This window comes from Mauremys mutica, chromosome 24, assembly GCF_020497125.1.
Source record: "Mauremys mutica isolate MM-2020 ecotype Southern chromosome 24, ASM2049712v1, whole genome shotgun sequence".
Classification (NCBI taxonomy): Eukaryota; Metazoa; Chordata; order Testudines; family Geoemydidae; genus Mauremys; species Mauremys mutica.
In genome coordinates this window covers 17,392,783-17,420,744 of record NC_059095.1, presented here as the reverse complement: position 1 = coordinate 17,420,744, position 27,962 = coordinate 17,392,783, and the positions used below count along the sequence as shown (strand labels likewise).

The 27,962-nt window shown below is 52.0% G+C and overlaps 1 protein-coding gene across 1 annotated transcript in view; it reads left to right on the top strand.

Annotated features, from left to right (window-relative positions):
• Positions 1 to 17,248: 17,248 nt before the first annotated feature.
• LOC123356102 (ceramide synthase 4-like) overlaps positions 17,249 to 27,962 on the top strand; it is a 51,903-nt gene continuing 41,189 nt past the window's right edge. The window contains exons 1-2 of the mRNA XM_044999074.1: positions 17,249 to 17,265; positions 22,623 to 22,655. Coding sequence (XP_044855009.1) covers positions 17,249 to 17,265; positions 22,623 to 22,655 — 50 coding nt within the window. The remainder of the gene's footprint in view (positions 17,266 to 22,622; positions 22,656 to 27,962) is intronic.

Genomic DNA, 27,962 nt, shown 5'->3' with positions numbered 1-27,962 from the left:
ATTTATTTGAGCATAAGCTTTTGTGGGCTACAGCCCACTTCATCGGATGCATGTGGTGGAAAATACTGTAGGAAGATCTATATATACACAGAGAACATGAAACAATGGGTGTTACCATACACACTCTAACGAGAGTGATCAGTTAAGGTGAGCTATTACCAGCAGGAGAGAGAAAAACTTTTCGTAGTGGTAATCAAAATGGTCCCTTTGCAGCAATTGACAGGAAGGTGTGAGGAATAGTGAATGCAGGGGAGGGGGCGGGAAATAAACATGGGGAAATAGTTTTACTTTGTGTAATGATCCATCCACACCAAGTCTTTATTTAAGCCTAATTTAATGGTGTCCAATGTGATATATGCCATCGTGTGCCAGCAATGCCCCTCTGCCATGTACATTGGCCAAACCAGACAGTCTCTACGTAAAAGAATAAATGGACACAAATCAGACGTCAAGAATTATAACATTCAAAAACCAGTCGGAGAACACCTCAGTTTCCCTGGTCACTCCTCTCTCTCTTTCTGGCCCAGTGAATGTTTAATAATTTACCCAGAATGAAAGAGCTCCAGCAGGAGTGATTAAGAGAGAGTCTATATCCTGGTAAGTAGGACACTCCCCCAGGATGTAGGGAGACCCCACTTAAAGTGCCTCCTCCATCTCAAGCAGAGCAAGGACTTGACTCTGGGTCTCCCATATCCCACGTGAGCACTCTGGACTCCTCTGGCTCTCATCTTTGGCAGAAAATAACATTGATCTGAAAAGTCTCTGTTTCGTTCCAATGTGGAATGAAAACAAATTTCAAACCCTCAAAATTTTTCACAAAGTTTAATCCTTGTTTTCCAGCCAGTGAGTGGGATATACAATAACAATGAGAGATACTACTTTGCACACAACAGCAATCATGTCAGATATAGCAATTTCATTTTCAGACATGGTTAACATAGTTTAAAAATCTCATGCTTTTCCTTTATTCATGTAGGTCTGCAGGACAAAATGAAAACTGATCCCAATACTCAGTTTGCTAAGAGTCACATCCTCCTTTGCAGAGATCTGCTTCAACTAGCCCAGCATTCATTAAAATTAAGAAACTAAAAACTCCATTGGCAGCATAAGGAATGTAAAGATATGGATGTTTTTTACTGATGATGAATTAACAATTAATATGTGTTTTAATACAGCCAAATGCAAGATGATACATCTAGGGACAAAGTGTGTAGATCACACTTACAAGATAGGGGACGGTATCCTGGAAAGTAGCGACTCTGAAGAGGACATAGGGATAATGGTGGAAACCAACTGACCATGAGCTCCCAGTGTGATGGCCTAAGAGGGTGAACATGATTTGTGGATGTATAAACAGGGTGTAGTGGGGTGGTCCCCTGCTCCTGCCCTGAGGGGTTTAAAAAGCAGCCCTGGAGAGGGCTGAAGCTCTAAAAAGCTGGGCTGATTGGGGAAACAGCTGCAGCTGGGCCACACCCCAATCAGGCCACAGCTGGCCTGTATAAAAAGGCTGTGAGCCAGGAGCCCAACCAGTTTCCCTCTACCTGTACAGGGAGAAGGGCCTGGCTGCAGGGCGCTAGAGACAGGGTACCTGAGTGAAGCAGGGCTGGGAAAAGGCCGAGGAGCTGGGGAGCTCCAGCCTGGAAAGCCCCAGGCTGCGGCCTAGCAGTGGGCCAACAGGTACTGGGGTTGCAGAGGGCAGCCCAGGTGTAGGCCAAGGCAGCAGGTCCAAACCCAATGTTGCCAGTGATGAGTGACTGATACTGCAGTCTGCCCCAGGGCGTGGGGCTAGATGATGACCGGCAGTAGCCATATACTGAGGTGAGGTGGGGATAGAGGCTGGGGATTCCCCTGGGATGGGGAGACCCAGAGAGAAAGGGGTTACTGCTCGGAGGCAGCACCCCAGTTTACAGGGTACCAGGGTCCTGGGAGGGACACGGGGGGCCAAGCGGTAGTGAATCACCGGCCTGCAGAGGATGCTCCAGAGGCTGGAGAAATAATTCCTGGAAGAAACCAACAGGAGGTGCTGCAGGGGTGAGTCCACTCATTTATGCAGGGGAATAGCAAAGAAGAGTAGGAAGGTAGTGTTACTTGGGTATACAGCATTAGTGAGACCATTACCTAAATACTGTGTCCAGTTCTAGTGTTCACACTTCAAAAAAAATGTGGAAAAATGGCAAAGGATTCAGAGCAGAGCTCCAAGAGAGTTCAAGGTCTGGAGAACCTGCCTAACAGTAATTGCTCTGGAGCCTCTTCTGGCCAGGGGCGGCTCTAGGATTTCTGCTGCCCCAAGGAGGGCGGCACGCTGCGGGGGGCGCTCTAGCGGTCGCCGGTCCCGCGGCTCCAGTGGACCTCCTGCAGACGTGCCTGTGGAGGGTCCGCTGGCCCCACGGCTCCGGTGGACCTCCCGCAGGCATGCCTGCGGATGCTCCACCGGAGCCGCGGGACCAGCGGCCCCTCCGCAGACACGTCTGCAGGAGGTCTACCCGAGCCGCGGTCCCAGCAGACCTTCCGCAGGCATGCCTGCGGGAGGTCCGCCGGAGCCGCCTGCCGCCCTCCCGCTGGGACGCCGCCCCAAGCGCGCGCTTGGCGCGCTGGGGTCTGGAGCCGGCCCTGCTTCTGGCACCCAGATGTGTTAACATTCTGGGCACGCTGCATCCTCTTTCTCCTCTAAGGCTGCTGTGGTGCACGTGTGCTGAGGTGAAATATTCCTGGGCAGCCCTCTCTATATTTGGGGGTTTTAGTTCCTGGAGTAGGTATCCAGAGCATTGGCTGGTGCCTATAGTTGTATTTTAAAAATGTGAAGGAATTAATAAAATAAACACTCTCCACACATCAACCTTTCTAGGCAGAGTTATTGCTGCTGGATGACTGTGAAAGTGTGGGGCATTAACAGGGAAGTGCTGGATACCTTGGGGAATGGGTGTATAAATGTGTAGAAATTATAATGTGCAGAGATGAATACATTGGTTGGCTTTGTAGGGTGTTGGCCCCAGGCACCCCACCCCACAGAGGGACTCTGTGGTCATCCTGCTTCATTTCCCAATTTAGCTCTCCATTAAACTCCTACACACCTAGGAGTTATAAAATACCATTGCCCCTCTTCTGGCCTGATTTACTGAGTCATTACAAGGTAAATGCATGAGGGGGACTTAGGCAATGCAACTCTCTATGGGCACCTCACTGCCCTCTGCACCTTCAAAAACCCTACTTGCCTGTAAATTTATCTGCATTTGAGGGCTGAGATGTCTGTGCTGACTGGGGAGCAGACTGAACTGTCTGCCAACAACATTGTTTTGCTTGGGATATTAAAAAAAACAAACAAAAAGGAGTGAGCAACTAGACAGAGAAAAGGGGAGAGAACAGCTATCCGTGCAGGCATGGGGTTTGAAGGGATGAAGAGGACACCCAGCCACTGCTTAGTTAGAGCTCTGGCAGCAAAAGTTTGGGAATTGCTCATCTAGAACAGGTCCCAAAGAGTAGGGTGTGCATCTCGGGGACTTGTGGAGGCAGGGGAAGCACAGAACAGCAGCAGTTCAAGTCCCCCTTGCTGTCCTGCTAACACAGAGGTGTTGAAGAGGTTGGGGGAGTCTTAGTTTTCAAAAAAGTTTGGGACATGTGGCTCTAGAGAGTGAGGGTTATTGTATCAATGCACCTTTGCTCATGCTGGAGATAATGGTTTTGCCAAAATCAGGGCACTTGCGTGATGCAACTCAAGCATTTTAGGCCTTGAGCCAATAACTTCATATAAAATGTCTGTCTGATAATCTACTAATGACTCAACAGTGTGAGAGCTGACTGCACCCACCTGCTTTCCTTTAAAGGGATCGTTGGTTGTTACATTCCCATACAGTAATACCTCCTGTTTCATTGCAGGTGATTGTGTGATCTGATGTAGCCACAGCTCATGCTGTTTTCTGTTCCATCTAGGATGATACTAGCTCTAGATAAATGGTTTTGGAGGCACGAATACTGGTTCCCACCAGGATTCACCTGGGAGGACATTAAGGAATCTGGGAGTATCTCCTATCCCAAACCTCGAGATCTCCTGCACATCGTTCCCTATGCCTTGCTCTTAGTTGGTGTCCAATACCTCTTTCAAAGGTAAGCCAGTTTTTTTTCCCATTGCACTTACTTGATTCATCTAGCATTTTACTGCTAGCTTTTCTTCAGGACACTCCCTTTCCACTGCTCGATGGCGACTGCATGGCAGAATTGAGTCCTCGCACTTTATATTAAGCTAAAGTGAGTCAGACAACCCTAGCGTTCGAAGCTGTTTAAACTGAACAGCAAAGTCTATTGTGCATGTGCACCTCAATGGTCTAAAGCAGGGGTTCTCAAATTTCATTGCACCGCGACCTCCTTCTGACAACAAAAATTACTACACAACCCCAGGAGGGGGGGACTGAAGCCTGAGCCTGCCGGAGCTCCACCGTCCCAGGCGGGGGAATGGGGGCAAAGGGGGCAAAGATGAAGCCCAAGGGCTTCAGCCCCGGGCAGGGGACCTGTAATCTGAGCCCTGCCCCCCAGGGCTGAAGTCTTTTTGGGCTTCAGCCCCCAAGGGGTGCGACTCGGGCTTTGGCACCGGCACCAGGGGGCCAGGGCTTGGGCTTTGGCCCCAGGCCCCAGCAAGTCTAAACACCAGCCCTGGCGACCCCATTAAAACAAGGTTGTGACCCACTCTGGGATCCCAACCCACAGTTTGAGAATTGCTGATCGAAAGTATTGACTGAACAACATAATCTAAAGAAACCTAGCAGAAAGTCATAATTTTGCATGCATGAAAAATGTAATGCCAATAAGGTAATAAAAAAAGTTTTGAGGTAATAATTGGAGATACACCAATCTCCTAGAACTGGAAGGGACCTTGAAAGGTCATTGAGTCCAGCTCCCTGCCTTCAACTAGCAGGACCAATTTTTTTTTTTTTTTTGGCCCTAGATCCCTAAGTGGCCTCCTCAAGGATTGAACTCACAACCCTGGGTTTAGCAGGCCAATGCTCAAACCACTGAGCTATCCCTCCCTATAACTTCAGAGCCATTGAAATTTCCTTCAAACTCAGTGTATTCCTTTGAGCATAATGAAATTAACAAAGTAAGCCAAGTTTCAACAAAATTGCTTTAGCCACTGCTGCTCAGCAACATGTAAAACTTTTGATTGGAACACATGAGAAGGACATTAAGCTTAGGTTCAATTTTTCACTTAAAGTAGTTTTTCCATTTCCCGTCAACCACTTTGTGTTTTCTGAAGAATACAATGCATTTTCCCAAAACTTTTGTCAGACAATTTTAACTAAAGATTTGATTTGCTCAAGTTTTTCAACTTAACCTTGTACTTAGTTTAAGAGTCAAAATTTATTAAAAATGGGAACTTAAAAAAAAAAAGTTTTCCCAAATTTCAGATTGCTTGTGCTATAAAATGGGTGGTTTGTTATGCTTCCAATTTCCCATATAGGGAAAAATGTGCATTTGAAGAAATTAGGTTGTAATTAAACCAATTTATTAATGATACTTGTAGCCAGTCTTTGCCACAATAGTCACAATTTGCCCTTATTCAAAATGGCCACAATTTCCCATAAGTTACAATACGATTGAAAGTATTTATGCCCTCAGGGAAGATGGCTCCTATTTCACCAAGGCCTGGGCATGTGCCAGTAAGGCTGACCCTAGTAAAAAGGCCTACATTTCCCATTGTTTCCTTTCAGGCTCAAGCCAGGCTGCCTCAGGAGAGATGGACATTTTCTCTTTGTGGTGATTACAAAGCTGGACAAGAAGCTGGACTTGTGACAAGCCCCAGCTCAGCCACTGGGGGTGGTTGCCAGGGCTCCTGGGGAAGAGATGAAATGTCCTCTGCCAAAGTTGGATTCTCTTCTCAACAGATTGAGTCTGGAGGTGGGAATTTGTACTCGCCTCCCCCCAGGATGTCCTAGGAAATACCAGTTAATTTTGTTTGTCCCAACAGTTTTTTTTCTTGTCTAGCATATTGTTTAAAATAGTCCTTTGAAATTCAAAATACTATCCAGGGTTTACATTGGCCAGGCCTTGGTATACAGAGACCTCAGTCAGCTTAATGCCATGGCAAATACATCATTAAAAATCCTTTTAATCTTTCATTAAGAATAAAGAAAAGCAGGGAAAACAAGTTAAAGCATTTGAAATGTAAAGTATTACATCAGGCTTTCATTTTAAAAGCATCCTGTGTTTCCTCTCCCTTTAGCGGGAGAAAGTCTTTAGAAGGGGTGGGGGAACCCTTGTCAGACAGTCTCTTAGTTGGTATCACAGATGGTGAGAACTATCCTTTGGGAGAAGAAGTGAGCCGAGATGGGCTGGAACTGTTGTTTCTGCTGTTGTTAGAGTCCAATCCCAGGTGGTGGTTGGGATTCAACTGGAGCCGCTGGAGATGGTGGTATCATCTGGGCCCCTCTCTCTGGCCCGACCAGGTCAGGATAGTTCTAAGGATTAGGACAAAGAAGCTCTGGGGTCTGTTATAGGTTTCCTCCCCCACTCTGAACTTTAGCGTCCAAAAGGTGGGGACCTGCATGTACCCTTCTAAGCTTAATTCCTAGCTTAGATCTGATAGCGCTGCCACCAACCAAAAATATAGTGTTTTGGTACACTTTCCATTCCCCCCAAACCTTCCCTGGAGAACCCAAGACCCAAACCCCTTGAGTCTTAACTCAAGGAGAAATTAACCATTCCCCCTCCGTTCCCCCCAGACTTCCCCCTCCCTGGGTTGCCTTGAGAGGCTTTACACAGATCCAAACTCCTTGGATCTTAAAACAAAGAGGAATTAACCATCCCCCCTCCTTCCCCCCCCACCAACTCCTGGTGAGTCCAGACCCAATTCCCTGGATTTTAAAACAAAGAAAAATCAATCAGGTTCTTAAAAAGAAAGCTTTTAATTAAAGAAAAATAAAAGGTAAAAATTATTTCTGTAAAATCAAGATGAAAAAATGCTTACAGGGTATGTACATTTATCTAGCCAGAGAAATTCCACCCCCAGCCTCAGGTTCAAAGTTACAGCAAACAGAGGTAAAAATCCTTCCAGCAAAAGAAACATTTACAGGTTGAGAAAACAAACAGAAGACTAACACGCCTCCCTGACTAGGTACTTACAAATTTGAAACATGAGTTTGATTCAGAAAGATTTGGAGAGCCTGGATGGACGTCTGATCCCTCTCATGTCCAGAGAGCGAACAACCCCCAAACAAAGAACACAAAACAAAGACTTCCCTCCACAGAGATTTGAAAGTATCTTGTCCCCTTATTGGTCCTCTGGTCAGGTGTCAGCCAGGTTACCTGAGCTTCTTAACCCTTTACAGGTAAAAGAGACATTAACCCTTAACTGTCTGGTTATGGCAGGGTCCCAGGAGATGATGCCTCCCCATCATCTCCTGGGACCCCAGAGCTTCTTTGTCTTGTGGGGGTGGCAGCGATGATGATGGGCCTGTTAGTGAAGCTCTCTCCAATAGACAACAATTCTTCTCCCAAAGTCTTTTTTTTCTTTAAGGACCCACAAAAGGACCCCCACATTTTGTCCACCAGTTAGGCCTAGTTTCCAGCACACCAGTTTTGGATCACTGATTTCTGGTTCCACGTTTTTCTTGTTTGCCAAGCATGATACGGTCCCTGAATTATATCAGGCTTTTTTGGTTGGACTAGTTCAGTCTTTCTTCCTTTCGTACCTTTCAACATCACCATTTGTTATTATAGGTTATTGTGACATATTGTGAAATTTCACATACTCTGTACAGTTGGGCTCACAATTATAGTAAATGTGTAGGCCTAATTGTCACAACGGAACACAGCTGCTACTGGTGTCCCATAGGTTCCCAGGCCCATATGGCACTAGGCTGTGTACTGCAATGGTGCCAGCCAAACTCATTGCAGAGTGGTGTGGGAAAGTGTCCTGCTGCAGAGGAAGATACAAGACAGCCATCCCTAGAAACCTCTGGGAGCAGATTGCAGATACTCTATGAAAGTTTCATCACGATCTCTCAGGAGGATACAAGGTGCAAAGGTTGCAGATCTCTCGAGGCATCTAGATAGACTTATGTGTAGTTCTGGGGAGGAGCCAGTGGTTGTGGTACATGTAGGTACCAATGACATAGGGAAGGGTAGGAGAGATGTCCTGGAGGCCAAATTTAGGCTGCTAGAAAAGAGACTGAAATCCAGGACCTGTATGGTGGCATTTTCAGAAATGCTTCCAGTTCCATGCACAGGACCAGGTAGGCAGGCAGAGCTTCAGAGTCTCAATGCATGGATGGGACAATGGTGTAGAGAGGAGGGGTTTAGATTTATTAGGAACTGGGGAAACTTTTCGGGTAGGGGGGAGCCTATACAGGAAGGATGGGCTCCACCTAAACCAAAGTGGATCTAGACTGCTGGCACTAAACATTAAAAAGGTTGCAGAGCGGTTTTTAAACTAAGAGATGGAGGGGAAAGCCGATTGCTGCAGAAGAGCACGTGGATCAGACAGAGACTTCTCTTAGAGGAAAGTCTATTGATGGATTTCAGAGTGGTAGCCCTGTTAGTCTGTATCAGCAAAAAGAATGAGGAGTACTTGTAGCACCTTAGAGACTAACACATTTATTATGCCCAAATAAAGGTGTTAGTCTCTAAGGTGCCTCAAGTACTCCTCATTCTTTTTTCTATTGATAGAGATTCTCTAGGTTTTAGTCAGGAGGAGAGGATGGAAGAGGATAAAGTATGGGCCAGATCAGATGAGAAACATTCACATAAAAAAGAATCTGACACATCAGAAAAGGGCAGACAAATAAACTGACAAGTTTTTAAAGTGCTTGTACATAAATGCAAGAAGTCTAAATAATAAGATGGGTGAACTAGAGTGCCTCATGTTAAAAGAGGATATTGATATAATAGGCATCACAGAAACCTGGTGGAGTGAGGACAATCAATGGGACACAATCATTCCGGGGTACAAAATATATCGAAGGACAGAACAGGTTGTGCAGCAGGGGTGGGGGGATGGCACTATATGTGAAAGAAAATGTATAATCAAATTAAATAAAAATCTTAAACGAAGCCACATGTTCCATAGAATCTCTATGGATAGTAATTCCATGCTCTAATAAGAGTATAACATTAGGGATCTATTATCGACCACCTGACCAGGACAGTGATAGTGATGATGAAATGCTAAGGGAGATTAGAGAGACTATCAAAATAAAGAACTCAATAATAGTGGGGGATTTCAATTATCCCCATATTGACTGGGTACATGTCATCTCAGGATGAAATGCAGAGACAAAATTTCTCGATACTTTAAATGACTGATTCTTGGAGCAGCTGGTACAGGAACCCACAAGGGGAGAGGCAATTCTTGATTTAGTCCCGAGTGGAGCACAGGATCTGGCCCAAGAGGTAACTAGAACAGGACTGCTTGGAAATAGTGACCATAATATAACATTTAACATTCCTGTGGTGGGAAGAACACCTCAGCAGCCCAACACTGTGGCATTTAATTTTAGAAAGGGGAATTATGCAAATATGAGGAGGTTAGTTAAACAGAAATTAAAAGGTACAGTGACTAGAGTGAAATCCCTGCAAGCTGCATGGACACTTTTCAAAGACACCATAATAGAGGCCCAACTTAAATGTATACCCTAAATTAGAAAACACAGTAAAAGAATAAAAAAGAGCCACCAAGGCTTAACCTTGTAAAAGAAGCAGTGAGAGATAAAAAGGCATCTTTTAAAAAGTGGAAGTCAAATCCTAGTGAGGTAAATAGAGAGGAGCATAAATACTGCCAAATTATGTGTAAAAAATGTAATAAGAAAAGCCAAAAAGGAGTTTGAAGAACAGCTAGCCAAAAACTCCAAAGGTAATAACAAAATGTTTCTAAGTACATCAGAAGCAGGCAGCCTGCTAAACAAGCAGTGGGGCCCCTGGACGATCGAGATACAAAAGGAATACTTAAAGACGATAAAATAATAATGGAGAAACTAAATGAATTCTTTGCTTCAGTCTTCACAGCTGAGGATGTTAGGGAGATTCCCAAATCTGAGGCAACCTTTGTAGGTGACAAATCTGAGGAATTGTCACAGATTGAAGTGTCACTAGAGGAGGTTTTGGAATTAATTGATAAAACTTAACATTAACAAGTCACCGGGACCAGATGGCATTTACCCAAGAGTTCCGAAAGAACTCAAATGTGAAATTGTGGAACTATTAACTATGGTTTGTAACCTGTCCTTTAAATCAGCTTCTGTACCCAATGATAGATACAATGAAGATAGCTAATGTAACGCCAATATTTAAAAGGGCTCTAGAGGTGATCCCGGCAATTACAGACCGGTAAGTCTAATGTCAGTACCGGGCAAATTAGTTGAAACAATAGTAAAGAATAAAATTGTCAGACACATAGAAGAACATAAATTGTTGGGCAAAAGTCAACAAGTTTCTGTAAAGGGAAATCATGTCTTACTAATCTATTAGAGTTCTTTGAAGGGGTCAACAAACATGTGTACAAGTTACTTAGATTTCCAGAAAGCGTTTGACAAGGTCCCTCACCAAAGGCTCTTACATAAATCAAGTTGTCATAGGATAAGAAGGAAGAACCTCTCATGGATAGAGTACTGGTTAAAAGACAGGGAACAAAGGGTAGGAATTAATGGTAAATTCTCAGAATGGAGAGGGGTAACTAGTGGTGTTCCCCAAGGGTCAGTCCTAGGACCAATCCTGTGCAGCTTATTCATAAGTGATCTGGAGAAAGGGGGTAAACAGTGAGGTGGCAAAGTTTGCAGATGATACTAAACTGCTCAGATAGTTAAGACCAAAGCAGACTGTGAAGAACTTCAAAAAGATCTCACAAAACTAAGTGATTGGGCAACAAAATGGCAAATGAAATTTCATGTGGATAAATGTAAAGTAATGCACATTGGGAAAAATAACCCCAACTATACATACAATATGATTGGGGGGGGCTAATTTAGCTACAACTAATCAGGAAAGAGGTCTTGGAGTCATCGTGGATAGTTCTCTGAAGACGTCCAAGCAGTGTGCAGTGGCAGTCAAAAAAGCAAACAGGATGTTAGGAATCATTAAAGGGATAGAGAATAAGGAGAAGAATATCTTATTGCCCTTATATAAATCCATGTTACGCCCACATCTTGAATACAGATGTGGTCTCCTCATCTCAAAGATATACTGGCATTAGAAAAGGTTCAGAGAAGGACAATGTAACAGGGTGCTGGCTAGGAGATCCAAGCCAGGCCCTGTTAACCCAGCTCTGCTTAAAAGGGAGATTAGTTAGGACTGGCCGGGAGGCCATGCCCATATCACCTGAGGGGATGCACCTCAGGTGTGGGCCTGAGTGGCCAGCCTGCTATATAAAGCTGGCTGGGAGGAAGCAAGGGAGAGACAGGAAAGCAAGGAGCTCTAGGTTCCTGCTGGCAGGAGAAGCTAGTGGTCTCCCAGGGTGTTGGTCTGTAAGATATGTAAATAGTAGGTGGTGGGGATAGGCACGAACAATAAAAGAGCACTGGTGCATGTACTTTGGAGCAGTCTCCGACTGAGTTTGTGGAGGGGCTGGGAGAAGACACTGCTACAGGCAACTAAAATGATTAGGGGTTTGGAATGGGTCCCATATGAGGAGAGATTAAAAAGGCTAGGACTCTTCAGCTTGGAAAAGAGGAGACTAAGGTGGGATATGATAGAGATATATAAAATCATGAGTGGTATGGAGAAAATGAATTAGGAAAAGTTATTTACTTGTTCCCATAATATAAGAACTAGGGGCCACCAAATGGAATTAATGGGCAGCAGGTGTAAAACAAATAAAAGGAAGCTATTCCTCACACAGCGCACAGTCAACCTGCCTGAGGAGGTCGTGAATCATAGAATCTCAGGGTTGGAAGGGACCTCAGGAGGTCATCTAGTCCAACCCCCTGCTCAAAGCAGGACCAAACCCAACTAAATCATCCCAGCCAGGGCTTTGTCAAGCCTGACCTTAAAAACCTCTAAGGAAGGAGATTCCACCACCTCCCTAGGTAACCCATTCCAGTTCTTCACCACCCTACTAGTGAAAAAGTTTTTCCTAATATCCAACCTAAACCTCCCCCTCTGCAACTTGAGACCATTACTCCTTGTTCTGTCATCTTCTACCACTGAGAACAGTCTAGATCCATCCTCTTTGGAACCCCCTTTCAGGTAGTTGAAAGCAGCTATCAAATCCCCCCTCATTCTTCTCTTCTGCAGGCTAAACAATCCCAGTTCCCTCAGCCTCTCCTCATAAGTCATGTGTTCCAGCCCCCTAATCATTTTTGTTGCCCTCCGCTGGACTCTCTCCAATTTATCCACATCCTTCTTGTAGTGTGGGGCCCAAAACTGGACACAGTACTCCAAATGAGGCCTCACCAGTGCTGAAGGCTAGGACTATAACTGGGTTTAAAAGAGAACTGGATAACTTCATGGAGGTTAAGTCCATTAATGGCTATTAGCCAGGATGGGTAAGGAATGGTGTCCCTAGCCTCTGTTTGTCAGAGGGTGGAGATGGATGGCAGGAGAGAGGTCACTTGATCATTGCCTGTTCGGTTCACTCCCTCTGGGGCACCTGGTATTGGCCACTGTTGTAGACAGGATACTGGTCTGGATGGACCTTTGGTCTGACCCAGTATGTCCATTCTTATGTTCTTAAGGACTGTCCCTATGCACATAAACAAAGTGGAGCACAAGCCCCCTGCCTGACCCAACAGGGGAATGAAAAACAGATGCCAACTCTACCTATGTTTGTTGTACCGCTATCTCTTCTCATACAGTAACTCCTCACTTAACGTTGTTACATTCCTGAAAAATGCGACTTTAAGCAAAATGATGTTAAGCAAATCCAATTTCCCCATAAGAATTAATGTCAATGAGGGGGTTACGTTCCAGGGAAAAAATTTTCACCAGGGAAAAAACTATATATACACACAGTATAAGTTTTAAACAAACAATTGAATACTGGTACACAGTGATGATGATTGTGAAGCTTGGTTGAGGTGGAGGAGTCTAAGGGTGGGATATTTCCCCTATTTCTAAATGATGAACTAGCAGTTGGCTGAGCCCTCAAGGGTTAACTCTCTCTCTACACAAAGCAGCAGGAATGGAGGGAGATATGTGCATTTCCCTTAAGTACGCTGCCTTGTTAATTAGATCAGCTTGCTGATAGGCAGCTGCTGCAAGCTCCCTCCATCCTGAGTCCTGATCTGTCCCCCCTGCTCTATGGAAGATGGGGTAATCGGGGTGCAGGAACGGGGGGAGGGGGACACCCTGACATTAGCCCCCCTCGTCCTTCCCCCCACAGCAAGCAGGAGTCTCAGGGAGCATTTCCAAGGGAAAGGGCGGGAGCAGCACATGGCAGTGGGGGGAGGGACACGGCTGAACTGCAGGCAGCTGCTGCACAGGGAACTTAGGGGAGCATGGAGCTGATAGGGGGCTGCCGGTCCACCCTGGTTCCAAGCCCCCACCAGCTAGCTACAACGGGCTTCTCTTCCTGCAAGCAGTGGACAAAGCAGGCGGCTGCCAAACGACCTTAGAAGGGAGCATTACACAACTTTAAACGACCATGTTCCCTAATTCATCAGCAATGAAACAATATTAACCAGGACGACTTTAAGTGAGGTGTTACTGTACAAGTAAAGCGAAGAAGTCAATATATGTATCTTGTTAACTTGGGGATGGGACGGGCACCATCTTTAAATTTAAACACTGTGAGGAAAAATGCATGCACAAACTTACCTGAGGTCCCTTCCACTTCATCAGTCTCCTCACAGTGAAGTCTCAAGCAAGTTCTGGCTCACAGCATGGCTGGAGTCCCCCCATTATCCTTGCTGTTCATGGCAGGGATCTCTGTGTCGTGCTCCTCCAAGGTATCCACAGGGATCTGCAGAGTGCTGGTGGGGTCTCTGACAAGTATGGTATGAAGTTCATTGTAGAAGCACCAGGCTGCAGCCTAGCATCAGAATTATTGCTGCACTCCCTGGCCTTGTGGTACCCCTGACGCCTTTTCTTTGCTTTCACGCAGGATGTCTGCTGATCCCTGTCATACCTCTTTGCCTGCATCCCCCATGCAATCTGCTCATAGATGTTCACATTTCTATGGCTGGTCCATAGCCGTGCTTGCATTGCCACTTCTCCCACAGGCCCAGGAGATCCAATTCTTCATGTGTACTCCAAGCAAAAGTGCATCTAGTACCTCTTTGTGTTTATGGAGCTGGCATGGGCAGTTGGGCAATTCTGTACAACAAGGGTGAGCTGCGAGGTTTGCTCACCAGGATGCAATCAGGAAAAAATCATTTCAAAAATAATTTTAGAGTTGGGGTGGCTCCTGGTCTCTGAGCCCTAGCCAGTGCAGTTTACAATTGTGACTAGAGGGATCACTGTCACAGGGGATGGGGCATTGTGAGAGAGCTGTGGAGGACTGTTAGGGGTGACAGGCCGTGCAATGTTTGCACTTGCACTGTGTCTATCTCAGTAGGTCAGTAGGTGTTCTAAGAAGAAGGAGTGCTAGGCAGAGACGGGCTCCACCTCACGAAGAGAGGGAAGAGCATCTTTGCAAGCAGGCTGGCTAACCTAGTGAGGGGGGCTTTAAACTAGGTTCACCGGGGGAAGGAGACCAAAGCAGCGTAGCTAGGGGGGAGCAGGGGGAGCGGCTGCTACTCCACTACCCATGTTTCAAAAAGTGGCACCTTAGGGGTTAACATGGCGCCAATGGTGCCAGCGGGGCCCACGCTCTGCTCTGAAGCTTGGTGCTGCCGTCGCTGGGCTCCTGCAGCAAAGCAGGCTTTGCCGGCAGCCAAGCTGCTTCTCCCAGCTGATCGGTGGCAGGGAAGGGCAGGGCCTGGGGGGAGAGAGCTGAGCTCCAGCAAGCTGCTGGCCGCTCCTGGGAGGAGGAGAGGCGGGGGCCCAGCTCCAGTAATACTTGGGGCTGGGTGTGTCCCCCCGACAGCCCCCTAGTGCCTTCCCTGAGTGTCCTCTGGCCCCAGCTTGCTGCCCCCGCCCCCCAGCTCGCCTTTCACGGGCTCCCGACCCTGTCGCTTCCGTGTGCTGCCTCAGGGTCCTAGTGCCCCCATCTCACTGCCAGGGCAGACTGACTGAGCCCACCCTTCCCCCTCAGACCCTTTCATTTTCCAGCAGGACCCTCCAGCAGCACAGGGCCCCCACCCCGCCCGCAGTCACCGCTCCTGCCCCACGCTGGGCAAGGAGGCAGCACCATCCCCCACCCCCAGTGAGGCTACAGTCAGGGGCAACAGCAGGGGAGGAGGCGCACGCAGCCCCCCCGGCACCCACCACGGGGGAGGGGAGGGAGGTTCCTGGACCTGAGGGGCCCTAGGAGCACATGCAGTGACAGTGGTGGGGGTGAGTGTGCTGCTGGGGGGGCTCCTCCCCCAGAGCTCACTGCTGCCGGCAGGGAAAGGGCTGGGGGGAGTCCTCCTCTCTGGCCCCTGTCCTGGAGCAGCCTGCCTGCACCCCACACTCATCCCCAGCCCTCCCTCACCCCAGAGCCCACACCCCCAGTCAGAGCTTTCATCCCCCCACTGCACCCTCAACCCTCTGCCTGAGCCCTGAGCCCCTCCAGCACCCCCAAACACCTTATCCCCAGTCCCAGCCAGAGCCCTCACCCCCTGCACCCTGACCCTCTGCCTGAGCCCCCCCACACCCCAAACCTCCCATTCCCAGCCCCAGCCAGAGCCCTCATGCCCCCACACCCCAACCCTCTGCCCCAGCCCTGAGCCCCTCCCACACCCCAAACCTCCTATTCCCAGCCCCAGAGCCCTCACCCCCCTGCACCCTGACCCTCTGCCCGAGCCCTGAGCCCCTCCAGCACCCCAAACACCTTATCCCCAGTCCCAGCCAGAGCCCTCACTCCTTACACCCCTAGCCTCACCCCCTCCCACACTCCAAACCCCTCATCTGCAGCCACAGATGCACCCCATCCCTCTGCACCCTTCCCATCCCCAAACTCCCTCCCAGAGCCTGCACCCTGAACCCCAATCCCCTGCCCCAGCCTAGGGCCTGCACCCCAGACCTCCTGCCTCCCTCACCCAAACTCCCTCCCAGAGCCTTGGACAGGTGGGGGGTGGAGTTTGGGCAGGGGCAGATTCTACAAACATGCCACCCCTGGGCATGCCCCTCCAGCCATAGGGGCAGGGGCATCCACCCACCAGTCAACTGTTTGAGGCCCATGGGAGCCAGGAGCCATCAGCTGTTTGGACGGGGCAGGGGCAGCAGGGTAGCTAGGGCAGTGCTGTTTAGCTGGTTTTTAGCCACCAGCCAATCAGTGAGGGGAACTCTGCTCCTGGAGCAGGGGCAGGCTGGGCTGAGCTGAGCGACCCCACCAGTGCAGTGCAGCCCCACCTCCTTCTCCTACCTGCTTCTTGTGACAGGCCTGCTTTCTCTGGCTCTGCAGCTCCTAACCTCTCACCCAACTAAAGGCAGCCAGTAGCAGCAGCTGGTAAGTGTATTTCATAGAATCATAGAATCTCAGGGTTGGAAGGGACCTCAGGAGGTATCTAGTCCAACCCCTTGCTCAAAGCAGGACTAAACCCAACTAAATCATCCCAGCCAGGGCTTTGTCAAGCCTGACCTTAAAAACCTCTAAGGAAGGAGATTCCACCACCTCCCTAGGTAACTGTATCTATTGGGTTTCCAGGAAATGGGGCGGGCGAGCCCGCCCCATGCTAACGGAACCCCCCCCCAGCCTAAGGGGAGGTGCCACAGAGCCTCAGAAACCCACTAATTGCGGGGGACAACTAATAAAAGAACAGGGACAGGAGTGCGGTCAAAGGGTCATAAGAAGGGAGCCTGACGGTGACACCGAGCAGAGAACCCCGGACAGCGCCCACTGCTCCTCGAAGGCGTCAAGGGAGCCAGCGGACGCTGCCCAGAGGAACTCCGCCCGGAGACGTGAGCGGACTAAGGATCGGAAACAAGCCCCACAGTCGCAGGAGTCTCCATTGGCCAACCGCCTCTCCCTGGTCGCGTAGATGGCCATTTTTGCCAGGGCGAGGAGGAGGTTGACCAGGAGGTCCCGCGACTTCGTGGGGCCACGGATAGGGAGTGCATGGAGAAGGAGGTGTGGGGAAAAGTGCAGCCAGAAACGCAATAGGAGATTAGTGAGGAGCCGGTAGAGGGGCTGCAGCCTGGCGCACTCTAGGTAAATGTGCGCCAGGGTCTCCCTCACGCCGCAGAAGGGGCAGGTGTCTGGGACAGGGGTAAACCGCGCCAAGTACACGCCCGTACTCACGGCCCCATGGAGGAGCCGCCTAGGTAACTGTACTATTGGGTTATCCGGGAGAGGGGGCGGGCGGAAGCCCGCCCCATGCTAACGGATCCCCCCCCAGCCTAAGGGGAGGATCCACAGGGCCACGGAAACCCACTAAGTGCGGGGGACAACTAATAAAAGAACAGGGACAGGAGTGAGGTCAAAGGGTCATAAGGAGGGAGCCTGATGGGGACACCGAGCAGAGAACCCCGGACAGCGCCCACTGCTCCTCGAAGGCGTCAAGGGAGCCAGCGGACGCCGCCCAGAGGAACTCCGCCCGGAGACGTGAGCGGACGAGGGACCGGAAACAGGCCCCACAGTCGCAGGAGTCTCCGTCGGCCAACCTCCTCTCCCTGGTCGCGTGGATGGCCTTTGTAGCCAGGGCGAGGAGGAGGTTGACCAGGAGGTCCCGCGACTTTGTGGGGCCACGGATAGGGAGTGCATGGATAAGGAGGTGAGGGGAAAAGTGCAGCCAGAAACGTAACAGAACGTCGGTGAGGAGCCGGTATAGGGGCTGCAACCTGGCGCACTCTAGGTAAACATGCGCCAGGGTCTCCCTCACGCCGCAGAAGGGGCAGGTGTCTGGGACAGGGGTGAACCGCGCCAAGTACACGCCCGTGCTCACGGCCCCGTGAAGGAGCCGCCTAGGTAACTGTACTATTGGGTTATCCGGGAGAGGGGGCGGGCGGAAGCCCGCCCCATGCTAACGGATCCCCCCCCCAGCCCAAGGGGAGGATCTACAGGGCCACGGAAACCCACTAAGTGCGGGGGACAACTAATAAAAGAACAGGGACAGGAGTGAGGTCAAAGGGTCATAAGGAGGGAGCCTGATGGGGACACCGAGCAGAGAACCCCGGACAGCGCCCACTGCTCCTCGAAGGCGGCAAGGGAGCCAGCGGACGCCGCCCAGAGGAACTCTGCCCGGAGACGTGAGCGGAAGAGGGACCGGAAACAAGCCCCACAGTCGCAGGAGTCTCCGTCGGCCAACCTCCTCTCCCTGGTCGCGTGGATGGTTTTGTTTGCCAGGGCGAGGAGGAGGTTGACCAGGAGGTCCCGCGACTTTGTGGGGCCACGGATAGGGAGTGCATGGATAAGGAGGTGAGGGGAAAAGTGCAGCCAGAAACGTAACAGAATGTCGGTGAGGAGCCGGTATAGGGGCTGCAACCTGGCGCACTCTAGGTAAGCATGCGCCAGGGTCTCCCTCACGCCGCAGAAGGGGCAGGTGTCTGGGACAGGGGTGAACCGCGCCAAGTACACGCCCGTGCTCACGGCCCCGTGAAGGAGCCGCCTAGGTAACTGTACTATTGGGTTATCCGGGAGAGGGGGCGGGCGGAAGCCCGCCCCATGCTAACGGATCCTCCCCCCAGCCCAAGGGGAGGATCTACAGGGCCACGGAAACCCACTGAGTGCGGGGGACAACTAATAAAAGAACAGGGACAGGAGTGAGGTCAAAGGGTCATAAGGAGGGAGCCTGATGGGGACACCGAGCAGAGAACCCCGGACAGCGCCCACTGCTCCTCGAAGGCGTCAAGGGAGCCAGCGGACGCCGCCCAGAGGAACTCTGCCCGGAGACGTGAGCGGACGAGGGACCGGAAACAAGCCCCACAGTCGCAGGAGTCTCCGTCGGCCAACCTCCTCTCCCTGGTCGCGTGGATGGTTTTGTTTGCCAGGGCGAGGAGGAGGTTGACCAGGAGGTCCCGCGACTTTGTGGGGCCACGGATAGGGAGTGCATGGATAAGGAGGTGAGGGGAAAAGTGCAGCCAGAAACGTAACAGAATGTCGGTGAGGAGCCGGTATAGGGGCTGCAACCTGGCGCACTCTAGGTAAGCATGCGCCAGGGTCTCCCTCACGCCGCAGAAGGGGCAGGTGTCTGGGACAGGGGTGAACCGCGCCAAGTACACGCCCGTGCTCACGGCCCCGTGAAGGAGCCGCCTAGGTAACTGTACTATTGGGTTATCCGGGAGAGGGGGCGGGCGGAAGCCCGCCCCATGCTAACGGATCCCCCCCCCAGCCTAAGGGGAGGATCCACAGGGCCACGGAAACCCACTAAGTGCGGGGGACAACTAATAAAAGAACAGGGACAGGAGTGAGGTCAAAGGGTCATAAGGAGGGAGCCTGATGGGGACACCGAGCAGAGAACCCCGGACAGCGCCCACTGCTCCTCGAAGGCGTCAAGGGAGCCAGCGGACGCCGCCCAGAGGAACTCTGCCCGGAGACGTGAGCGGACGAGGGACCGGAAACAAGCCCCACAGTCGCAGGAGTCTCCGTCGGCCAACCTCCTCTCCCTGGTCGCGTGGATGGTTTTGTTTGCCAGGGCGAGGAGGAGGTTGACCAGGAGGTCCCGCGACTTTGTGGGGCCACGGATAGGGAGTGCATGGATAAGGAGGTGAGGGGAAAAGTGCAGCCAGAAACGTAACAGAATGTCGGTGAGGAGCCGGTATAGGGGCTGCAACCTGGCGCACTCTAGGTAAGCATGCGCCAGGGTCTCCCTCACGCCGCAGAAGGGGCAGGTGTCTGGGACAGGGGTGAACCGCGCCAAGTACACGCCCGTGCTCACGGCCCCGTGAAGGAGCCGCCTAGGTAACTGTACTATTGGGTTATCCGGGAGAGGGGGCGGGCGGAAGCCCGCCCCATGCTAACGGATCCCCCCCCCAGCCTAAGGGGAGGATCCACAGGGCCACGGAAACCCACTAAGTGCGGGGGACAACTAATAAAAGAACAGGGACAGGAGTGAGGTCAAAGGGTCATAAGGAGGGAGCCTGATGGGGACACCGAGCAGAGAACCCCGGACAGCGCCCACTGCTCCTCGAAGGCGTCAAGGGAGCCAGCGGACGCCGCCCAGAGGAACTCTGCCCGGAGACGTGAGCGGACGAGGGACCGGAAACAAGCCCCACAGTCGCAGGAGTCTCCGTCGGCCAACCTCCTCTCCCTGGTCGCGTGGATGGCTTTTTTTGCCAGGGCGAGGAGGAGGTTGACCAGGAGGTCCCGCGACTTTGTGGGGCCACGGATAGGGAGTGCATGGATAAGGAGGTGAGGGGAAAAGTGCAGCCAGAAACGTAACAGAATGTCGGTGAGGAGCCGGTATAGGGGCTGCAACCTGGCGCACTCTAGGTAAGCATGCGCCAGGGTCTCCCTCACGCCGCAGAAGGGGCAGGTGTCCGGGACAGGGGTGAACCGCGCCAAGTACACGCCCGTGCTCACGGCCCCGTGAAGGAGCCGCCTAGGTAACTGTACTATTGGGTTATCCGGGAGAGGGGGCGGGCGGAAGCCCGCCCCATGCTAACGGATCCCCCCCCCCAGCCCAAGGGGAGGATCTACAGGGCCACGGAAACCCACTAAGTGCGGGGGACAACTAATAAAAGAACAGGGACAGGAGTGAGGTCAAAGGGTCATAAGGAGGGAGCCTGATGGGGACACCGAGCAGAGAACCCCGGACAGCGCCCACTGCTCCTCGAAGGCGTCAAGGGAGCCAGCGGACGCCGCCCAGAGGAACTCTGCCCGGAGACGTGAGCGGACGAGGGACCGGAAACAAGCCCCACAGTCGCAGGAGTCTCCGTCGGCCAACCTCCTCTCCCTGGTCGCGTGGATGGCTTTTTTTGCCAGGGCGAGGAGGAGGTTGACCAGGAGGTCCCGCGACTTTGTGGGGCCACGGATAGGGAGTGCATGGATAAGGAGGTGAGGGGAAAAGTGCAGCCAGAAACGTAACAGAATGTCGGTGAGGAGCCGGTATAGGGGCTGCAACCTGGCGCACTCTAGGTAAGCATGCGCCAGGGTCTCCCTCACGCCGCAGAAGGGGCAGGTGTCCGGGACAGGGGTGAACCGCGCCAAGTACACGCCCGTGCTCACGGCCCCGTGAAGGAGCCGCCTAGGTAACTGTACTATTGGGTTATCCGGGAGAGGGGGCGGGCGGAAGCCCGCCCCATGCTAACGGATCCCCCCCCCAGCCCAAGGGGAGGATCTACAGGGCCACGGAAACCCACTAAGTGCGGGGGACAACTAATAAAAGAACAGGGACAGGAGTGAGGTCAAAGGGTCATAAGGAGGGAGCCTGATGGGGACACCGAGCAGAGAACCCCGGACAGCGCCCACTGCTCCTCGAAGGCGTCAAGGGAGCCAGCGGACCCCGCCCAGAGGAACTCTGCCCGGAGACGTGAGCGGACGAGGGACCGGAAACAAGCCCCACAGTCGCAGGAGTCTCCGTCGGCCAACCTCCTCTCCCTGGTCGCGTGGATGGCTTTTTTTGCCAGGGCGAGGAGGAGGTTGACCAGGAGGTCCCGCGACTTTGTGGGGCCACGGATAGGGAGTGCATGGATAAGGAGGTGAGGGGAAAAGTGCAGCCAGAAACGTAACAGAATGTCGGTGAGGAGCCGGTATAGGGGCTGCAACCTGGCGCACTCTAGGTAAGCATGCGCCAGGGTCTCCCTCACGCCGCAGAAGGGGCAGGTGTCCGGGACAGGGGTGAACCGCGCCAAGTACACGCCCGTGCTCACGGCCCCGTGAAGGAGCCGCCTAGGTAACTGTATCTATTGGGTTATCCAGGAAATGGGGCGGGCGGAAGCCCGCCCCATGCTAACGGATCCTCCCCCCAGCCCAAGGGGAGGATCTACAGGGCCACGGAAACCCACTAAGTGCGGGGGACAACTAATAAAAGAACAGGGACAGGAGTGAGGTCAAAGGGTCATAAGGAGGGAGCCTGATGGGGACACCGAGCAGAGAACCCCGGACAGCGCCCACTGCTCCGCGAAGGCGTCAAGGGAGCCAGCGGACGCCGCCCAGAGGAACTCTGCCCGGAGACGTGAGCGGACGAGGGACCGGAAACAAGCCCCACAGTCGCAGGAGTCTCCGTCGGCCAACCTCCTCTCCCTGGTCGCGTGGATGGCTTTTTTTGCCAGGGCGAGGAGGAGGTTGACCAGGAGGTCCCGCGACTTTGTGGGGCCACGGATAGGGAGTGCATGGATAAGGAGGTGAGGGGAAAAGTGCAGCCAGAAACGTAACAGAATGTCGGTGAGGAGCCGGTATAGGGGCTGCAACCTGGCGCACTCTAGGTAAGCATGCGCCAGGGTCTCCCTCACGCCGCAGAAGGGGCAGGTGTCCGGGACAGGGGTGAACCGCGCCAAGTACACGCCCGTGCTCACGGCCCCGTGAAGGAGCCGCCTAGGTAACTGTAGCAGGGTGATCCCTGCTCCAGGTTTTTAAGGGGTTTAAAAGCAGCCTGGCAGGGCTTGAGAGCTGCTGCTCTAAAAGCTGGGCTGATTGAGGGAGTGGCTGCAGGTGAGGCCACGCCCCAAACTGAGTCACAGCTGGCGCCTATAAAAGGCCAGGGAAGCTAGAGGCCAGACAGTCTCTCTCTGGCTATAGAGAGAGATGGGCCTAGCTGCTGGGAAATAGAGACCAGGTACCTGAGTGAAGCAGGGCTGGGGAAGGCTGAGGAGCTGGGGAGCTCCAGCCTAGAAAGTCCTAGGCTGTGGCCTAGCAGTGGGCCAACAGGTACTAGGGGTTGCAGAGGTAGCCCAGGGGTAGGCCAAGGCAGCAGGTCCAAACCCAACTTTGCCTGTGATGAGTAGGCTGATACTGCAGTCTGTCCCAGAGTGTGGGGCTAGACAATGACTGACAGTAGCCATATACTGAGGCAAGGTGGGGATAGAGGGTGAGGGTTCCCTGAGGAGGGGAGACCCTAAGAGAAAGGGGTTACTGCTAGGGGGCAGCACCCCATGTAAGAGGGCACCGGGTCTAGGGAGGGACATGGGGGCCAGAAGACAGGTGGATAACCAGCCTGCAGAGGGCGCTCCAGTGCTGCAGAGAGCTAATTACCCAGAGCAACCAGCAGGAGGAGCCGCAGGGGTGAGTCCCAACCTGTTACAGTAACCCATTCCAGTGCTTCACCACTCTACTAGTGAAAAAGTTTTTCCTAATGTCCAACCTAAACCTCCCCCTCTGCAACTTGAGACCATTACTCCTTGTTCCGTCATCTTCTACCACTGAGAACAGTCTAGATCCATCCTCTTTGGAACCCCCTTTCAGGTAGTTGAAAGCAGCTATCAAATCCCCCCTCATTCTTCTCTTCTGCAGGCTAAACAATCTCAGTTCCCTCAGCCTCTCCTCAGAAGTCATGTGTTCCAGGCCCCTAATCATTTTTGTTGCCCTCCGCTGGACTCTCTCCAATTTATCCACATCCTTCTTGTAGTGTGGGGCCCAAAACTGGACACAGTACTCCAAATGAGGCCTCACCAGTGCTGAATAGAGGGGAAAATGATCACATCCCTCAATCTGCTGGCAATGCCCCTACTTATACAACCCAAAATGCCATTAGCCTTCTTGGCAACAAGGGCACACTGACTCATATTCAGCTTTTCGTTCACTGTAACCCCTAGGTCCCTTTCTGCAGAACTGCTGCCCAGCCATTCGGTCCCTAGTCTGTAGCAGTGCATGGGATTCTTCCGTCCTAAATGCAGGACTCTGCACTTGTCCTTGTTGAACCTCATCATATTTCTTTTGGCCCAATCCTCTAATTTGTCTAGGTCCCTCTGTATCCTATCCCTACCCTCCAGCGTATCAACCACTCCTCCCAGTTTAGTGTCATCTGCAAACTTGCTAAGGGTGCAGTCCACACCATCCTCCAGATCGTTAATGAAGATATTGAATAAAACCGGCCCCAGCACCGACCCTTGGGGCACCCCACTTGATACCGGCTGCCAACTAGACATGGAACCATTGATCACTATTTCAAAGGGGGCCTTGTGGTGAGGGTGGCTGGGGCGGGGACTGAAACCCTGTCCCAGGGGGCTGTGCTGAGAGCCGGCACCTAGCTGCTGGCGGGGTGGCCGTCTGCATGGGGGGGCCACTAGCTGCCACCCAGCTCTCTGCATCTGGCAGGGGGCTCAGACAGAGGCATCTCCAAAAACATCCCCTGCACCTCCGCAGCACAGAGAGACTGAGAATACCAGCCCCTGCAGGGCAGCTGGACCAAGATGGGCATGGTGGGTGGGGGGCATCTCCTGGTCTCCTGCAGGGCATGGTGCCCCCCTGCTTGCCCTCCCTGCCCAGGCAGAGATGCCTGCCTCTGAGACAGTGGCCATGTCCATGTAGTGCGCTTAGTCCCCCTCCCTGGCATCTGAGTGACAGCCGCAGTTCCCCTCTCCTACCCCCCTCACCCCTATCCCTTCCCCCTGCCTCTTCTCTTGCACCCCCTAAGAGGCAATCAGGGGAACCCTTCCTAGCATTGCAATCTCTGCCTTGGGGGGGTGTATGGAATTGTCTCCCAAGGGAAGGCTGTTGTAATGGTCTGTGTTAATCCATGTGCTCTGGCAAACACAAGTCCAGGCACCATGTTGAGGGGGAGGTAGGAGGGGAAACCTGAATTGTCTCCTAAGGGAAGGGCTAGTGATCATGTTGGGGGGGCGGGGGGAACATTGCTGAGTCCCAGGGTTGAGTAATTCTCTGGTGATGGTGGTCATTGAATTGCTAATTGTCATTCACTTGCCGCACAATGGCTAGTGATGGTTGTTTAACATTCACCCAGCCATTTGGTCAAGTGGCCTTGTTGTTTCTTAGGAGTTGTCTTCTGTAACTTGTATAATTCCACCCTGGGAGTACAAATTCTGGTACTAAAGGCCTGGAGGGAAGCCCATATTGCCTTGCAGCGGGATTGGGAATTAGTGCCCTGGCATGCAACTCCTCCTATTGTGCCAGTGTAGATCCTGCTGTTAGTACAGCAATTTGCAGGTGCCCTTGTGTTTAGCTGAACCTTTGGACTCAGTCCCTGAGTGTATCCCCACTAAGCTGAGAGCTAAACGGACCCTACTATCCTGCTGTGTGGATCCCAATGGGCTTGTACTGTGAATTTTTGGCATGCACATGTGGCTGTATTTATCTCATTGTGCTGATAGTGCTACTTCCTTGGTGTGATGATGACATTATGCTAAAATGAATCCTGAAAATAGTGTCCTGGTATGATGGTCACTCTGTGCTGTTCATGTGAATCTTGCATTTTTGTATGCTGGGTTGGTGTAGCCCTGTTGTTCCCAGGAAATTAGAGCCACAAGGTGGGTGAGGTAATATCTTTTATTGGAGCAACTTTTGTTGGTGAGAGAGAGAGAGAGACAGGCTTTGGAGCTTTCACGGAGTTCTGTCTTCTTCCTGAAGAAGAGTTCTGTGAAAGCTCAAAAGCTTCTCTCTCTCTCTCTCTCTCTCTCACCAACAGAAGCTGGTCCAATAAAATATATTACCTCCCCCACCTTGATATATATTACATACACACCCCCATATTACCTCACCCAGCTTTCCAGGAGTGAGTTTTCATGATGACATGAGAAGTGCTCTGACTGGTCCTGACTTCTCTGTATCAGCCCCTCTAGCTTGCACTGCAGCCTAGTACCTGGGGGCTGGGTGCCTGCAGTGCTGAGACTCTGCGAGATCAGGGACTCACTGACCCATCTGGGAGGGGAAGGGCACTTCCTCCTCCGCCTCCCTCTCTTGCTGCCTCCTTTTCCCAAGTGGTGTCATGATGCACAGAGCCAGCATTGCCAGGTGCTGCATTGGAGAGTCTTCCAGTGCAGCCCCCTACCCCCTCTCCCCCATGCGAACCCTCAACAGACCCTGCCCACCTCTGTCCAATTGTCTCTCTCATGCAGGGGACTGTGCCCCCCCCCTTGCTCCTGTGTGCTGCCTGCTTCCAGGGGCCACAGATTGCAGAGCAGCCCCCTCAGAAGAGATATGGGGCTGTCCCACCGGGTGTGTGCGAGCAATGGCCCCCTCACAGCGAGATGCTGCGCTGCCCCTGCCTCTGTCTGGGTGGTGACCCCGGCCTGAGGCATGCGAGGCAGTGTGAGCTGAGAATGGGGGCTGGGGGCCAGTCCAGCAAGCCTGATCACTGGCACCCCAGGTGTGCCCAAGGGCGGAGCTAGTGCTCCGGGCTTCTCCTTCATTCAATGACACATCAGTGGGACTTGCTTTTTTCCTGCAGAATTTGCCTTTCAGAAAGCAAACCAGCCCCCTCCCGCCCCCCACCCCAGCCCTTTTCATTGGGATCCTGGGGGCTCAGGTTGCGGGCTTAGAGTGGATCCGGGCACTGAGCTGAGAACAGGGGCAGAGCCCAAAGGATCAAGTCAGGGGCTGGTCATCCCCAGACCCCAGCCCACTCCTGGGTCTGCTGCGCCCAGACTCCAGCCGCGAGCCGCGTAGGGAAGGAGAGCCTGGCGTGCGCAAACTGCTTCTCCTTTGCAGCTTTTAATTAAAAAAAGGCAGAAATCTGGTGGCTCCAGACAATACGGAGTCTTTTTTTCACATGGGGGGGTAAGCTCCCAGTTTGTCCCCTCCGCCTCAGAGGCTGCCTGCCCCTTACAGCACTCACCTGCCAGGAGGTTTGCAGTTTGAGGCTGGGGCTTTGGAGAAACAGACCCCTGGTGGTGTCACGCGCCCCCCCACACACACACCCCAGCTGGTCTCAGCTGATCTCTTTGCTACAGTCACTGTGCCCGCAGGTCAGGGAGTGGGGGCTGTAGGGGCTGGGCCAGCTTTGCAGTGCTTAGCTCTGGTGCCTCTCCCGAGCTGGCAGAGGGGTTTGCGGAGTGGGAGGGCGTCCCCTCTTGGACCCAGCCTTGGGCTTGTGACACAGCAAATCTGGCGTTGTGGGGGGTATGGTGCATGGGGGGAGGAAAGCCCCTGGTATCAGGCAGTAGCTTCCATCACATAATCAAATGTGGTAGAAACGTCATCTGTACACTTGTAACACTTTGATAGCTGCTTTCAACTACCTGAAAGGGGGTTCCAAAGAGGATGAATCTAGACTGTTCTCAGTGGTAGCAGATGACAGAACAAGGAGCAATGGTCTCAAGTTGCAGAGGGGGAGGTTTAGGTTGGATATTAGGAAAAACTTTTTCACTAGTAGGGTGGTGAAGAACTGGAATGGGTTACCTAGGGAGGTGGTGGAATCTCCTTCCTTAGAGGTTTTTAAGGTCAGGCTTGACAAAGCCCTGGCTGGGATGATTTAGTTGGGTTTGGTCCTGCTTTGAGCAGGGAATTGGACTAGATGACCTCCTGAGGTCCCTTCCAACCCTGAGATTCTATGAACCATGGTGTCACACTGTTGGGGGAGGTGGCATTACTGTGTCTCTGTAATGGGGCACTTACATTGGCCACAGACAAATTGGAGTGTAGATAGGTGCACAAATAGGTAGACACAAGGCAACTGATGTTGACCCAACTTTGTGGTGTAGACCAGCTGAATGAGGCACTATAGTGTCTGCTCAAGACCCAAAGCTTTTAAACTATTCTCTTTGTTTAATCAAATGCTCTTATTTCTTAACCCTATTTAAGCTATTGCCTCTGTTCATACTGGAGCGCCACAATCGTGCCAATTTGCAGCTGTGTTTGCAGTACATCCATGTTTGTGAACTTGTGTTCAATGTTACCAACTGTAATGTGGGGCGGGGAGTATTCATCTCTTGAGCACCTCCTACTGCTGTGTGTGGTACTGCAGTCTTTTCCTTGCTCCTGGTGCCCTCTGTAGGTTATCGACCTTGCTTGGTAGGTTTTCAGTCGCTCAGCCCTCTGGCCAGGTCACACACTCAAAATGAACCTCTTCCAGTGTATCAGAAGTCCTGTTTTCCCTCACCAGGGTCTTTAGCCCCAGCTGTAGGGCTTTTAAATTCAGCCCTTCTCTCAGAGTTCCAAACAAACCTTGTTCCCTTCTCTGGGGTTAGGT